The sequence below is a fragment of the Catharus ustulatus genome, chromosome 6 (genome assembly GCF_009819885.2).
Source record: "Catharus ustulatus isolate bCatUst1 chromosome 6, bCatUst1.pri.v2, whole genome shotgun sequence".
Lineage (NCBI taxonomy): Eukaryota > Metazoa > Chordata > Aves > Passeriformes > Turdidae > Catharus > Catharus ustulatus.
This window is the reverse complement of record NC_046226.1, coordinates 10,040,392-10,056,364: the sequence shown is the minus strand read 5'-3', so window position 1 is coordinate 10,056,364 and position 15,973 is coordinate 10,040,392. Positions and strand designations below refer to the sequence as shown.

The 15,973-nt window shown below is 39.1% G+C and overlaps 1 protein-coding gene across 2 annotated transcripts in view; it reads left to right on the top strand.

The window, feature by feature from the left end:
* Positions 1–15,973, top strand: part of ASPG (asparaginase) — a 44,967-nt gene that overhangs the window by 10,536 nt on the left and 18,458 nt on the right. For both annotated transcript variants that reach the window (XM_033062843.2, XM_033062844.2), the window contains exons 5-9: positions 1,253–1,336; positions 2,376–2,502; positions 8,574–8,686; positions 10,169–10,354; positions 13,300–13,413. In XM_033062843.2, the coding sequence (XP_032918734.1) occupies positions 1,253–1,336; positions 2,376–2,502; positions 8,574–8,686; positions 10,169–10,354; positions 13,300–13,413 (624 nt within the window). The remainder of the gene's footprint in view (positions 1–1,252; positions 1,337–2,375; positions 2,503–8,573; positions 8,687–10,168; positions 10,355–13,299; positions 13,414–15,973) is intronic.

The following is a 15,973-nucleotide window of genomic DNA, read 5'->3' as shown; positions in this document are numbered from 1 at the left end:
TTCATTATGGCTGGGGCCAGATGCTTCAGAGAAAAAACATAAAAGCTTGTCATTGGCCATTGTGTATTAATCGGTTTATATGAGAAGCATTTCTCCAGCCTCAGGTGGCCACTGGTTGTCAGCTGTCTTCATTTCTTTCTACTAAGCCCTGAAGCTTAGTATTTTTTACTTCATCAGTTATCTCAACTTACATTACTCATTGTTGCATTCTTTATAATTTAAAATTTAATTAATTTTAAAAAATAAATTTAAAGCATTAGATGCATTTTTAATTATTTCTGTTCCACAAAACATCCAATATGGACTGTTTCCTTTCCTTTCCTCTAAAGACTACATTTATTAATTTTCATTCTCTTAGCTGGAGATCAGCCCTTTGCATACTGTCTGAGGAGGAGGGGTTGTCTTACTAGAATAGCTTGCTTGAGTGTAAAATACTGCTCTAATCACAAAGGAAAGATGAAACATCACATTGTAAAATTCCCCTCCCCAATTCATAACTTCCCTTTCACATGTGGTCTATTTGAAGTGAAAATACAAAAGTCTAGGAAGGAGTAGGCTCCCACTTGCTGTCTTGACATGGAGCAGCCTAGTCGTGATACATCACTCAAGGTTTTGCTTTCTTTTTGGTTTTATTGCTTGGAGATCTATCTGATATATGATCCAGCAAGGGAGCATGTGATTTTCTTTTTTTAATAATTGCTGAAAGAAGCACTCTCTTTTAATAAAGAGGCAGTCTGAAAAGGCATGGAAATCATCACTCAGCAGACTAAATTTCTGTTTTTAATCTTACCCTTTTCTGTCAGTAATAACCTGCTGGCTCAGTTTTACTATGCTATGAGGAAAGATGGTGCAAGAGAGCTGTTGTGAAGCCCATAGTGACAGTTCTGTATGTTCTGGGGGTGTTGCTTTTTTTCCCTATCATCACTTCTCCTCTGCTCAATCTCTTTTAACTATGCCTACTTGCTAGTTTTTATATTTTTCTTCAACCAGTGTTAATATTCTTAATCACATTAGAAAAATCTCTGTATTAGTTTTTAAGCACTTAAATTACAAAATTCTGTTAAGCAGAGAGAGAAGTCTTGCCATCTGCTGCAGTCTAAAATAGTTTGAGTGAAGAAGGAAAACTTTTTTTGTCATAAATCATTGTTACATAAATTATTCATGTATTTGGGTTGCATAAGTTGGACTCATTTTTTCTGCTGTGTAGACTTTACATAAGGGCCAGGGTGTAATTCCTGTCTCTGCTCTTCAGGTGCCCATTTATGAGCTGCGGAGCGATGGCCGAGACAACCTTCTAGGGGCACTGCTGATGGCTGGGCAATTCGTGATTCCTGAGGTCTGTTTGCCTGGGAGGACCATCTAAGAAGCTGCATTTCTCCCCCTAGCCAGGACACAAATACATAAATATCTGGTAGGCAGTAAGGAATTGCACTTAAGCAGGAAGATGAATGGATTCAGCTGAGGTAACAGTGCTTGCATGGCAAAGCACGTGCTGTTCTCACATTGGTCATATTCCATTTGCCCATGCAGTCTAGATAGACTCTCAAGTCTGAAATGTACGCTGCAACAGACTTGAAACTAGAGGCTATCTTGCAAATATGTGGGATCAGAAACACTTGTCTGTTTTTTCACTGAATGTTACTTTGAACTTCTCCAGTTGCAATAGAACTGGTAGTATCTTCTAGCTCTGTTCCTGAAGACTGAAGTGTTGAGAGTGATACACTTAATAAACATGGAGTTTAATGCTCCATAATCTCAGCACCCTGCTGTTTGTGCTGTGCAGCCCAAAACTCAGAGAGAGAATGGGTCAGGTTACACCTTATTTTACTTCTGCTGTGCTCCCAAAGCCAGTTCTTAGACCACAGCAACAGCTGACTGGCCAAGATCTTAATAACTGATAAGAGCTTTGAGGTATCTCTTTCCTTCAAGTTGACAAACTTTAAGAGACTTGAGAAGGAACATAATTACTTATGTGTGGTAACTCTTGAAAGTTATCCTCATTTTTGCCAGGCCTTTTTTTATGTTTTGGACTCTGAATTTATACATAACTCATAAATTTATTAAAAAGTTCACACTGTTTCTTTCCTCTATCTCTGAAGTGGACTTAAGCAAATTTGTTGTCTCCTAGAGTAAGCCTCATGAGAGGATTATGAAACTAGTTAGCTCTTAACTTGTTTTGTTCTTAAATTCTTAAACCAATGTGTGACAGATGTGCCAACGCTTTTTGAAAGGGTTAGACTTGTAAACATCTACTAGCCTCTGAATTGCTTTAAAGATTTAGAAAACACATTATAAAGGACAGACTACAGTATTTATCTACTGCATCTTTTAATTACTGGCTTATTCATAGACCTGTTTCTTTACTTGTCTTGCAGGTGTGCCTGTATTTTTATAATAAACTGTACAGGGGAAATAGGGTGACTAAGGTGGATGCTGGGAGTTTCAATGCCTTTTCCTCACCTAACCTGCCTCCACTTGCAAATGCTGAGGTTGATATTACAAGTAAGCAACATCATCTCTTAAGCTGTGTAATTTATGCCGCATGCAATAGAAGTGTAGCTGAAAAAAACCTCTGCTTATGTAGTTGAAATGTCATTTTTAAAGTCAAATGTCTTTGAAAGTCCTGTAGCTTGACTTCTCTTCATCTGCTCTGAATCTGTTTAAATATTAGTGAGGCTGAGACTTTGTGACTCAACTGCATTTATCTATTGAATATAGATGTGAGCTAGGCTGACTTTGACTAAAGATCCAGACTAACCAGAGGGAATGTTGCCCCTGTGTCAGGAAAAAGCTTACTCCAACGATAAAATGAGGGAGTTAGGACTGAAAGAACAAAGAGTTTCATCTCGTTAATGACCATGTTGGGCTCTGAAATCAGGGAAAAAAGTCATTGCAGAGTACTTGCAGCTTCAACAGATTCTCTGTTGCATGTCATTGTGTAACATGTTTTGATGGATATTTAGGACCTGCCTGAACTGCAAACACACTGACAAGCAGCAGACCTAAAATATGTGAAGTCTTTTTTCCCCTAAACTTACTCAGGCTCCCTGTAATTTTTCTGTGGCTTTTTCTAAAGATGGGAAAAAACTACCTGAAGATTTCAGTACCCATTTACAAAGCCATTAAATGACTGTTCTTGGATAAATGGCACTCTTTCTTTGGAGAGAGGAGAAGAGATACTCATTTGGAATCTAACCAAATGAGAACCTGCCAGAAAACATACTAAAGGACGGTTTTAAAAACCATGTGAGGTACTTTTGTATAGACTAGATATTAAAAAGGAGTAGGACTTGGTGACAGTCTCCATTATTAGAAAAAAAACGGCAACAGTTCCTGAATTCTTCAGCTAAGTGCCATTAGTGGCAGTAGGAGACCTAGCCCTGTGCCATGCAACATGCCATTCTGAATGGATACTACTGCTAGAGAAAGGCACTCTGCAATCTGGAAAAATAAACTCCTCCCTTCCACCTAATGAGTGGGAGTCACCTAACCAAGTTTCAGGATCAAAGTGCTGTGTTTGCAGTAGCCAGATACAAACTAAAGACTGTGAAATACTGTAGTTGTCTCTAAGACATCTCTTAGGTAGAGAGTCTGCCACTTGTGCTGTGTCAAAGAGGATGTCTCTGAAATCAGCAGAAATGCTGTCAGTTGATTGCTGCAGTAAATTGGGGAGAATCTTCTTTCTTGGGTTTTTATGAACTGCATCAAACAGAGTATGAATAAATTCTGTTTACTGACTGATCAATAATGAAATCAAGCTGCAAATTGCATGCTATTCCTCTCTTGGATTTGAATGAACTGTTTTGTGATTCCTTGTCTGGAGTAGAAAAATGAGCACATTATTAAGCACTTCCCTTGGCCCGTATTGGGACCCATTATCTTTTCAGTAAATGCCTCATTGGGATCAGTGGGGATCTCTGATTTAAAAACTGATGGTGTGACAGGCTCTATTTTTATTTGCTTCAGTTGATTACCCAGTTAGGGTAGCATCATTTATCCAAGATGACGGTGTCACTATTGAAGGATTGTTTCATTTTGAAAGAACATAGTTTATAGTAAGGGCAATCTACTGGTGCTGCTTTATTTTGTCCAAAGTAATTGTTTGAAACATCTCTGTCTCCCTTGAGTTTTCTTGTACAGTCCATGTATGAAGCTTTCATGGAGACAAGGAACTACTTTGGCTTTTAAAAACAAAGCAAACAAATCTAGCATCTTTTAACTTTTTTTTTCCCAAATGACTTTATATAATATGAATTAATCCTCCTGTACACAGGGCTGACTGTGGCTGGTTCAGCATTATGGAGAGCAGCCCAAGGATGCCAGGAGGAGTAGGCCATATGCAGAAGCTCCTCCTCAGGCTCCCTGGTTCTAACAAAACTGGGAATGAAGACTCCAGGGAAGCAGAAGGGGAGAGGTGGCAGGAAGTGGGAAGCGTAGTGGGATCATGGGTTGGTGCACAGGAATGAGAAGACATGCTGTTCATGGCTCAGCAAAACATATAACAGCAACAGTCTACTTCAGAGCTAGAGAGAGGGAAGCTTAGTCCTCTTCCCTCTCTTACCTTTCCAGTTCTCTTTTTCATTTATGATATCCATTTTTTATCCTGTTCCCTTTTCAGATGAGGCTCCCAGAGGATTTCTGATCCCATACCTGGCTGCATTCTCAGCCAGATCCTTAGCTGTGTTAGCAATGCCTAGGAGTTGTGTTAACCACTTCCAGATGAGAAAGTGTACCAACTTCCTTAGGCCTTTCAACTTAGCACAAGAAACTCTTGTAAGAAACTGAGTAAGAAACCCAGTGCTGATGGGAAATACTTTTGCAGAAGGATCAGAAATCTTTGTATTAAATGGGCAGTATAGAAATAATAAGAACTATTTCTAAAATCTCAAAGCTTATCAGATAAAATACATTTCTCCCATATTTTGAAAACAGGAGAGACAAGGAAGAGTATTTCTCTTGAAATCTGTAAACATTCTCAGTATATTTTGTAATTGATTGCTTTATTCTTGATTGTTTAATGAAGAACACATGAAACTTAGTTACTGTAGCTGGAATTTCTCCATCAGACTTGCCTGTAACTTCTGGGAGTGGTGCACATGTGCAGGACCATACGATGAGAGACAACCTGTGCAGGGGACAGAGCCTGTGTGACTGCATGCAGATGTGGCACAGCAGCAGACAGATAAAGGTCCTTTTGGGCTAGTCTACCCACAAATCTCATTAGAGAGAAGCTATTAGTCACTTGGTCAGTTATTTATATAGAAAGTCCAGGTCATTTATGTATGAAGGCATATATCAGCTCTCTTCACTGGAGTACTTTTGGTCCCCATCCCTGCTCCCTTCCACCAGGCATCTTGGTTGTTGACTGCAATACCAGTCAGTTGAAATATTCACTCCCAAAGATGTATGTTGATTGCTTTATAACAAAATGCCAAGAAAGGGGGTCTGTGCTCATTTGCCTGCTGCAGGAGTTTGCAGCCATAGGCTGGGCTGTGCTCCCCACCCCTTGGCTGCTGCTGTGAATCGCAATGAACGCTGGGGCAGTTTATATAATGGTAGGGCTTGCCTGTAGCCCTGCAGAGAAGGATGAGGAGAGAGCACTGCTGTTTGTCTGCAGCTCTGCAATCAAGAAAAGCTGTATTTCTTGTTTGATTTCATAACTCAGAATTCAGTCACCACTCCTAAGGGAGGTGTCGCTCTGAGTTGCCGCTCTCCTGTTATAAGTTGAAACCTGTACTGTGGCATAGGCCCTGTTTAACAACAGGGGGATTTGCTGCTTTCTCATCTGTGTAGAGTTACTTTTATTTTAAGTCAGGTTGTTTTTGTTTTGCACTAACCAAATCACTGTATTTTGTGTATGTGTGTGAATAAAGCTGCATAAGTTAAGGATGTAATTTCTTGGCAGCAATTTTATAGGCTGTAGTGTTTGGTATGGAGGGGGAGATTGGAAATATCAGAGTATTGTTTATGTGATGGTTTGGTTTGGGAGAGCAAACAGAAGGCCCTAATTTCTTGAATGTAGTCTCCTTGAATAGACCAATCTATCCCAAGCCATTATGAGTGTAGTATGTAAATAGCCATTACCATTACTTCTTTATTTTATGTACACTGCTTTGGAAACGTTCTTTCTGCTGTGCCACACCAGTAGCTAGCTTGTGTTTGTTCCTCATTTTTGCATCCACATTTACATGATGCATTGTTCTGTATCAGTTAAACTCTTCACAAGCACAGGCCCCCCAAGTCAGAGCAGGTTACTGTTTTCCATGCTGTGCCAAAACTGAGTATCCCTAACTAATGACTCTTATCCATAAGATAAAAAAGAGTTGTGAACACCAAGAGATGTAGCTTTTTGTACTTCACTTGCTTGTATCTGAATTTCTTCCTTAAGAGCTGTTAGTTTTTCTGATGTTCTTGGGTTTTTTAACAAAAAAAGAAGATTGCTTTGTGGTATGACACAGCAAGACAGCTGGTTTATTCAGTACAATGAAGGTACTTGAACTTACCTATGTGACACAAATACTGTTCCTTTTTGAGAATGTAAACTTTGAGATGGAGGATGCAAAGGGTGTGTTCTACTTCCTTTTTTCCCCTGCATGGTGTCCTGCCTCACTTTCAACAGTTCTGAGTAGATCTGAGATGAAGTCAGTTTTCTATGTATATTTGTTTGTCTTTGGCTCTTACATCACATTTGCCTTTTGTTCTGCCTTTTAGACTTGTTTGGCAAATGGAAAACTGACATCTGTGGAGTCTGCAGCACCAAACATGTTATGTAGGCTGATGAGGTTCATGACCAAGCGAATGTTAACTCAGGGGCAGGGCAGTCTTTATCTTCTTTTTAATATAATTTGGAATTACATCACTATACTATGTCTGCATGCATTAAATTTATCTTGGAGATGTTATTTGGTAGAGCGTACTCCAAGAGTACAGGTATAGGCCTGGTGTAGGTCTGACTTCTAAACCTCTGATCTCCTTCCTTGGTCTTCTGCTTTTGGCAGTGTCTTAGTGCTCCATGCCAAGGCAGGTTTCCTCAGTTCATTCTTCAAGTTGGTTACAGGCATCAGGGATGCTCACAGTTGCCAAACGTAGTAGAATGCATTTGTGAAGTTTGGCAGGGACTCCTACCTTATGGAGGATAAAAGAAAAGCAAGCTGTGATAAAATTTTATTGCCATCCTTTCTTATAGAGGAGGCTGCTTTTAAAGAATTAACCTATTTTTTAGAAGGCTTAGAGGAATGGATTTATTGCTAAACAGTGCTGCTTCTTAAAGCACAGTACTCATGTCGAATGTGGCTAGCCAGACCCACGAACGTCATGCAGAACAAATGCACAGGCTCTGCACTTCCCTGGGTTCCTCCTCCTAAATGGCTCTGGAAAGCTTTTGGAGGGCATTGGGAGCTGCTTGGATAACTACTGAGTCCAGCCAGGTAGTCTCAGAATCATGCAACACAGCTTATCAGAAAGAAAGAAGTTGCAAAAATGGTCTTTATTTCTATTCTCACACTCCCAGAACAGTAGGAATCCATGTGCTGAAGTGTGACTGTATGGACAAAAAAATGCCAAGCCAACTGCTTTGACCTGGTTAATGGTGTGTGGCAGTTTTTAGAGAGAACGGAGGCTGTAGTTGCTGACAGGGAAGGAAAGTTCATAGAGTCTTACAGAAGAATCCTATTTTGTGTCCTGACTTAATGGATTGTGTAGTTTTTAGTATCTCTGGTAATGTGACACTACAACAGGCTTCAATGGAGGCTTTTTAATTTATTCTTGATTTTTTTTTTTTAATTTTTTCAAGTGGCTGTCTGCTGATTGCAAGAAATTGCAACAGTAATTGGTGTGAGTAACTCTCCGCATGGCTGAGAGCAAGTCAGTATTATGCATGCAGATCTTTTATCTGCCTTGCTGCTTGGGAGTTTCTCCAAAATCTCAAAAACTTAAGTCATGAAGGGGAAGCAGGCAGCTTTACAGCATGGCCTATTTCATGGAGGCACAATGCTCTGAGCTGTTGGCTGCTGTTTGTTAAACCTCTTCCACTGCCTTGTAGGAGCCATCAGTGTTATCAATGCTGCTCTTCTACACTGAAGTAGTAAAATTTTGAAATCAATAATGCATGACTTGGCTTCTAATAATGCAACACAAACAAACTATTAGTTAAACAGCTGGCTTCTGGCTCTAAATGTATAATCGGAGTTAATTGAATCCTTGCAATTTTATTTAATCGTTAATAACTACCTAATAAACTCTGGAGGTGATTAGCAGCAACAGTAACTGCATTTGTCATCTCTTATGTCTGAGAAGATCAAGGTCTGTTTTCCAAACATGAATCCAGGCTTGTATCAGGCCAGCTACATAACAGTGAAGTTCAGGTCAGTGTATGACAAGTAAATATCTCACCTCTCAGCTGCTAATTCTTCTGTCTTAAATGTGCCTTCATTTCTTCTTTAAAAAGTACATTGTCTTTGATGAATCCACTGCCCAAGAACAATTTTAAAAACAGAGTTGTAAGCATGAAATACTACAAGTGTACTTGATACCATGTCTTAATATTAAATTTAAAAGGCCATTTCTCTTAATAGTAAACTGGGAAACGGTTTGGAGAGCCAATACCAAAAAGAAATTTCGAGTTCACACCAACATGAACAGGAATGTTGGACTTCTGCGGATCTTCCCAGGAATCACTGCTGCTGCTGTAAGTGTCACCACTTCATTTTGGAAATGGGCTAAGTGATGCTTGAATACTTGTAGGAAAGCTGCATTGTTTAGAGCAGTGGTTGGGGTTTGGAGGGAAGTGAAAGGATCTGTCTTCTTCTGATAAGCATTTTTTTAAAATATCAGGGCATTCAAAGACTATTTTCATATGCTATAAGTGACAAAAGCTTTTCAAATATCTTTAGTATAAACTGTCTGGACTCTGGAACTTACAATTAATTTCTTATCAGGACTCATAAATAGGTCAAGTTGGTTTTCTAGACAGGTGCAAACCACAGTGACTAGGGAAATATTATCCTGGTGCATATTGAGGCATATTAATAGATATCTTGTCAAAGAATAGACACTATGGTGGGTGGAGTGTGATTATTTCTACAACTGATGATTCTTTTTCAAGGTTCATTTTGTCTCACATTGATTGTTCACATGACCCTCAGCATTCATACAGAGCTGAAAATGAAAAGTGGGATTTTGCTGCTGAAAATGAGAAGTGGGATTTTTTTGCCTTTAGAAATTATTTTGCAGACTGTGATTTTAGGTAAATTAGTCTTTAAGTTTTTGTCTAATATTAGTTCCATTAAATTGACAGGTCTTTTGTGACTCTTACCTTTTAAAATTGAATCCAGTAGTTTAAGCAGCACACCCCAATTATATCACTATTTTTTTAGGTGAATATGAACAGATGGAAAGACAGAGGGGTGGTGTATTTGCAATAAAACTCCAACTGCATAGTTAGCCTCATGGGGGTTTACAGTGTATTGCATTTAGCATATGTGATCAGCAAGGAAATGTCTAGGTTGTTGAAAATATATCTTTCTAGGAAGAGAACTTTGCTAGGCATTCTCTTACAGTAAGGCACAATTTCTATTTCAATATCAACTGACCCAGAATAAATAAGTGTCTCTGAGTTAAATCAATTTGGTTTGGGATTAAAAATCTTCATGCTTCATTAGAATGTTCTTTCCTGAAAGGTGAAACACTCTGTCTCTTAGGCAGACATTGGTTAACAAAAACTCTTTGCTAAAGCAAAAAAAATCTGGGCAGGGGTGTGGAGTTCTAACCTCAGTTAATAATTCAACATTTATTTCATAAGTGTAACTGTACCTCTTTATTGCAGCAAACAGTGGTGCAACAGTACAGCCTGTTAATGGCACTTGAACAATAGCATCCTTTCTCACATCAGCTAATGACTGTACAAAACAGTTTATTTTAAAATCTAACCTTCCAGAAATTTTAAAGGAAGGCAGAGAGGGAAAATCTCAGTTTTTTAAAGGTTATTCTAAAGTCTCAGTTATTGCAAAAGGGAAGCACAGAAAGGTGTAAGAAGACTGCAAGGCATGAGAACCTATAGAAGACTATAGCAGGAACAGAGTACTTTTAAAAATGCTGTGCCATACAAGAAAATGTTAAGGATGACTTAAACATACCTTTTGTGTCTGTTCCCGGTCTTGTTTTTAACCAGGTAAAAGCATTTCTTCAGCCTCCAATTGAGGGCATAGTACTCGAAACTTATGGAAGTGGCAATGCCCCAGACAATAGAGAAGATTTGCTGGAAGAACTGAGGAAAGCAGCTAAACGCAAAGTGGTGATTCTGAACTGCACCCAGTGCTTACGTGGGGCTGTTAAAACAGTTTATGCAACAGGACAGGTGAGGAGTGTGAAACCACTTCATTCCCCACTGCTGTGTAAAAGAAACATCCCACTGATACAAGTTGCTTTAAACTTCCAGTAGTCCCAGTGTATAAAAACAGGTTTATTAACTGTAAAGTTGTTGCTCATAAAATAACTACATCTGAAAAATCTTCAGCTGGAAGCATTTAAACACGTATGTACAAACAAGATCCTGTTCCTCCTGGTCTGAATGGTCAAAACAGGCAGCTCAAATCCCAAATTAGTGATTGCTCACTCCTGTCATGTGCAGCACTCCAGGATACTTTGCATTAGATCTGTAGAATCTCTCTCAGAGGAATTTCATTGAGCTGAAAGCTAGCTTAGGGGTCAGATGATCAAATAAAGTAGTATTTGATAGGATAACAGTTGCTTAGCTACAATGTAGGAGCATGAAGAAAGCCTATAGATGCAAGCAGTATTCCAAATCCCAGTTCTTTATTTGACTGGAAGTACAACTGAATTCAGGGCAAGATTTGAAAACAGTATCTAAGGAATTGACTGTATTGAAGAATGGAAATCAGTTTAGTTTAACCCATGAGGATTAGCTTAAAGCAGGTTTTCTGTACATGTTGTTAATATTCAGGCCATTTTGTACTGTTTCTCAGCTGTGTACCAAAACACATCACTGGGACTAATAAGAGCACAAAGCCATATTAGAATATGTGCTGCTTGTATTAGTGTGAGGGAAGCTGGTTTAACTGGCCTTTAGAAAAGGACCAGACATTAAATAGCCGAGAAGCACTACCAGAGAGTGACTCATCCCTCTGCCTTGGACACCTGGTTTTGTTGGGAGCAACCACCAGTGTGGGAGAGTCAGCCTCTTCTTTGACTTCTTAGGCAAACCTAAATACCCCAGTTTTTCTGGTGCTGAAACCTGCCTCTTTTAGCTTTGGTTTTGACACAGCTTTAGATAATATTTGCAAAAAGTCTGTTTTGAGGAAAAAGAAAAGGAGATTGCAAGATTTTCTTTATACCTCCTTAGTATCCAAACTTGGTATTTTCTGATGGGTAATTATTTGATTGTTGGTAAAACTTTTGCATAACTTAATGGAAATGTTTTGAGAATTAGTGACTTTTGCAAACATCCCATGATTTGTAGCAAGTACTGTAGGAATAGGCAGAATATATAGAACATCTCACTCAGAAGGGAAAAAGCAGTTAAGTCAATAAAAGGCACTGAAATTATATTTGAAAAATAACTTGAAAATAAACTTTAGGTTGTATGTGATGTTCTGATTGAAATTAACTGCTAAAATCTATGAAAAGAAGAAAACCCCTCTTCTACACTCTGATTAAAAGATTCTCCAAGTAGACACCTAAAATGGCTTTTTGCACTCTGATCCAGATGGTTGATATATTGAATTGAAAGATTATATTCAGGTCTTACTGAACCACTTTAAGACTGTGTGGAAATGTGTTCCCTTCTGGCTTCCATTTTTTTATATGGAGTTTGTAGTATGTTTCTTCAGCATCAGTTGTTGGAGGTTACCCTGTTTTGGTGGCATCCTTTGAGGAGAATACTGTCTAAAGCAAGTCCTACAAAATTATTTCATGTATGATCTTTCAATGCCTTCTCCTTTTCATGAGGATCTGCTTAGTGAAGGAAGTATCAGGAGTGAATGCTGTAAAGTTGCTATAATGTTAATTTTACTTTGATTTTTCTTTAAATGAAATACTTCAAAGGTCTTTTCACATGGCTGGGCCAGTTTTTATTCATTTGAGCTAGTCAGGTAGGTCATCTGAGTCCCTGGCTTCCCTTGAAGTGTTTGTTTTAATTAACTGAATGTCTGGCCTCTGATCCATTCACACAGAGGAAACTTATAATGGAGGAGACTTTAGGTATAGGAAGGAAGCTGGGAAATCCCTTCCTCCTCCTCCTTCACAAACCCACTGAAAAAGCCCTAACTGTTCTTTGGTTAGCTCTGCAGTACAGAAGGTATTTTTCACCTTCTCTGTGTATGGTTTCTCATGGGACTTTAAAAATGTTACTCTGGGTCTCCCGGAGGTGGTTAATGAGCTAATTAAGGCTCTCTACCTTGCTGAAAATATTAGTTAAGCCACAACAAGTTTTTTAGCTGAAGATTGTATACAAGGTCATTAAAAGTAAAATGCAGTGCAAAGAACCTAGTTCGAGATGCTTTACGGTGAGGCATCACATTATGGCAAAGAAGACAATCTGTGATTTGCCCAGGTACAGTTTAATGACAAGAGATCTGAAGTCTCCTTTGCTGTCTTGTACACTTAGAAGGCTTGCTGATCATAGCAAAGATGCTTCTTCTTTTTGCTTTTGTTCAGACATTTCATTTTTTTAACTACCAGAAAGATAAGTTAAAAACGCCATCTTTTTCAGTTGTTCTTGTCAGAACTGTGTAAATTACATATTTTAGTTGTATCTTCTAAATCATACACTGCTAGTGCAGCCTGCAAGGATCTGAAAGCACTCCCGCTGTGAGCACACTGTAGTGCTGGAATTCATCCAAAGTAATGCCCCATAAAAGAATGGTAAATATGTCTGTGTGAGAACAGCCTACTTGGCAGTGTTCAAAATGCCACTGGGTTAAAACAGAGTAACTGCAGCTTTTCAATAAAGGGAATCTGACAACTCTGCAGATAGCTGATACGGACCTGTAACCTTTCCCTTTTAGCATAGTAAGCGACCGTGGCAAGCATTTGGTGGAATTCTTCAGTGTTATTGCAGGAAAAGGAATTTAAAGTAAAAGTCAACTTAGATTGCTCTAGTATTTGCTTGGTATTTGATAACTGAAAGTACAAAAATTACAGTGGCAGTAGGAGGAGCAAGGGAGTGGAGGCTTGGCTGCACACTGCATTCTGTGTAGCTGCTCATCTTCCAAACACCTTTTCTGTATGTGCAGGTATTTCTGAATGCTATGCTAATTAGAATCATTATTCCTTTTTATTCAGACTCTTGCTGATGCTGGAGTAATTCCTGGAGGTGATATGACACCAGAGGCAGCCCTAACTAAACTGTCATACATTCTCAGCAAGGGAAACCTTAGCTGGGAGGAGAAGAGGCAGGTAAATATTTCAGTGTGACCTTGAAAGACTTAAAGTTTCGCATCTACTGTGCTCACTTCTGCTTAGCTTCATGCCTTGAGCTCTTCTCTTGCAGTTAAAAGCAGCTGGTTCCAGAACTGTAATGTGAACAGCCCATGTTTTTTTCTTAGGGAAAATACTATTAAGCAAACAAATGTATGAAGATAGGGAGAGAAAAGAATTCTCTGCATAAGTCAGGTGAGGACCATGACTGAGCCATAAAAATGCCATCTTTAAATGGTAGTAGTCTAGCTTGGCACTTCTGCACTGAAAACTCTGTGTGGAAATTCTTATGGGAGACAGAATCCCAACCCTCCTGAAGTCAGCAAAGATCTTGTCACTGATCTTGGTGTGGTGAAGATTTAATCCCAGACTCATTCACACAAAGCTTCTTCTGAAAATAAATATCGCCTACAGCCTTTTCCTTTACAGCATTACTCATAACAGTATTAGATTTTCTTTCTCTAAAAGGAGATACACTTTATAATACATAAAAAGTAGAGAATTATTCTAGAACCAGTTGTAACTCTTTTTGAAATCAGAATGCCTTTAACAATGTTCTCACTGTTTATTGGTTGCTTAATCAAGGCTTTTTTTCCTGCAGGTTGCATAGCTGTTTATCATGTCCTTTAATACAAGGAACATATAGCTATGAACTAGATAAGGAAGCAGCAGTCTGCAGGAATGCATGAATTTCTGTGCTTGTATGTAGTGAAATCTTAATCCTGACACTTTGGGAGATGACATCATGATGAGTCATTCTCCAGACTTAACACTGTAGGCACATGTGTATCTCAGGATGGTGCTTTGTTTTTATTAAAACCATAACAAACCTGATCATTATTTTATGCTCCACATCTTCCAACCAGCAGCAGCTCTTGAGACAAACATATCTGGATACCTGTGATGATAAGTGTAGTGGCTGGAAGTACCACTTACTGTGCTTAGACACAGTTTCAGCCTCTGAGCTTGCAGTTGTTTGCTAAAGCTGAGAAATGGAAGGAGGAGGAGCTGTGTGTGTTAGGATGCTCAGAACATGCTCTGTGCAAGGACATGCCTGGCAGATGACACAGTGCTGTGAGGAGCAGGGATATTGGATGTGTTTGCACTTCAGAAATTCCAGCTCTTCACTGATACTCCTTTGGCATACTCACTGACCCTGGAACATACATGCACTAGCTTGCTTTTTTTTAATGCAGACTTTAATCTTCTTGCACAGTGGATTATTTGACCTGGGACAGGAGAAACCTTCCCAGCTGGCATCTTGCCTGGGTGTGTGAGTTAAAACTTAATTTGAGATCCAGTTTGCTGAGGTGAGATAGCTGACTTGCTCAGGTGAGGATTTGATGATAAGGTGTTTTAGTTAGGTACCATGTCACAAGATAATTGTGCGTTTTCATGTGCTGCCCTTTGGATTGTGCCACACAGTGTTTGTGTGGTGGCGTGCTGGACCTCCTTTATATGGTTTGAAAAACAAAATAACTTTTGCAATTTCTTTGAGTTGTGCAGGATTGTTTTCCTCATTTGACTTATTGTACAGACCCACAAACAATTGTGCTGGCACAACTAAGGGAACAGCATGCTGCATTGCCTGGGCAGGAATGAGTTACAGAGACCAGGAGAAGAAGAAAGCCTGGAAATATGTTGTCTGTGGCAATATCTTCAGCTAAACATATCACCAAACAATAGTCTCCCAAGAGACAGAAGCTCTCCTGAAGCTGGCGTAGTTATTTTAGGATTCTTTTTCAACATGAAGAGTGAGGAATGTGCCCCCAGACACATACAAATGTCTGAAGAGCTGGTAGGACTGAATCAGGCATACAGGGTTTTGCACTGGGTGCATTTAGTGCAGGTGCCAATTGCTAAGGTTACCTGTGTAAAGCAATGATCTCAACCTGTCAAATTCTAAAAGTGTGCCAAAGCAGTTGGTATCCTCTGAGTTACATGAATATGGGACTCTTCCAGCAGACAGCTATGGTGTTGTCAGCTTGGAGGGTTTTTTTTTAATAAAGGGCATGCCTAGACATAAGTAAACCTGGGGCATTCCTCCTGCCAACATCACATCTGTTTCTTGCAAACTTTCACAATCCTACTTTTTAAAATTCTAATTGAAATAACTATGTGCTTTATAGCTGCATCAGCAACCTTTCCTGAAAGAGTGCCAGTGTGTAAAATTGTCAGAATTGAGGAAACTAGTTACTTTTTCTTGATGACTGGCTTCTATCTGTTTCTCCAAGTTTCCCAGAATCTGTCATTTAGAGTACTTTTATTTCTTTATTGCCCTATTCAAGTACTTTCTGCACATGAATTGGCTGACCTTTTTACATTTTGATTTGGTCTTTTTTCCCAGTTATATTGGAGACACCCATCCTGCAAACTGTTACATGCCTGTTTGGATACTTAATGACTGGTACTACTGTAGATTTTCTGCATTCAAAGCTGGATCTAGGTCTAAATTTTAACAAAATCAGGGTTAATGGAGCTGTTTGAAAACCCATGGAAATAGATGACTGTCTACAGGCAGCACTGGGCTTTGTTTTGA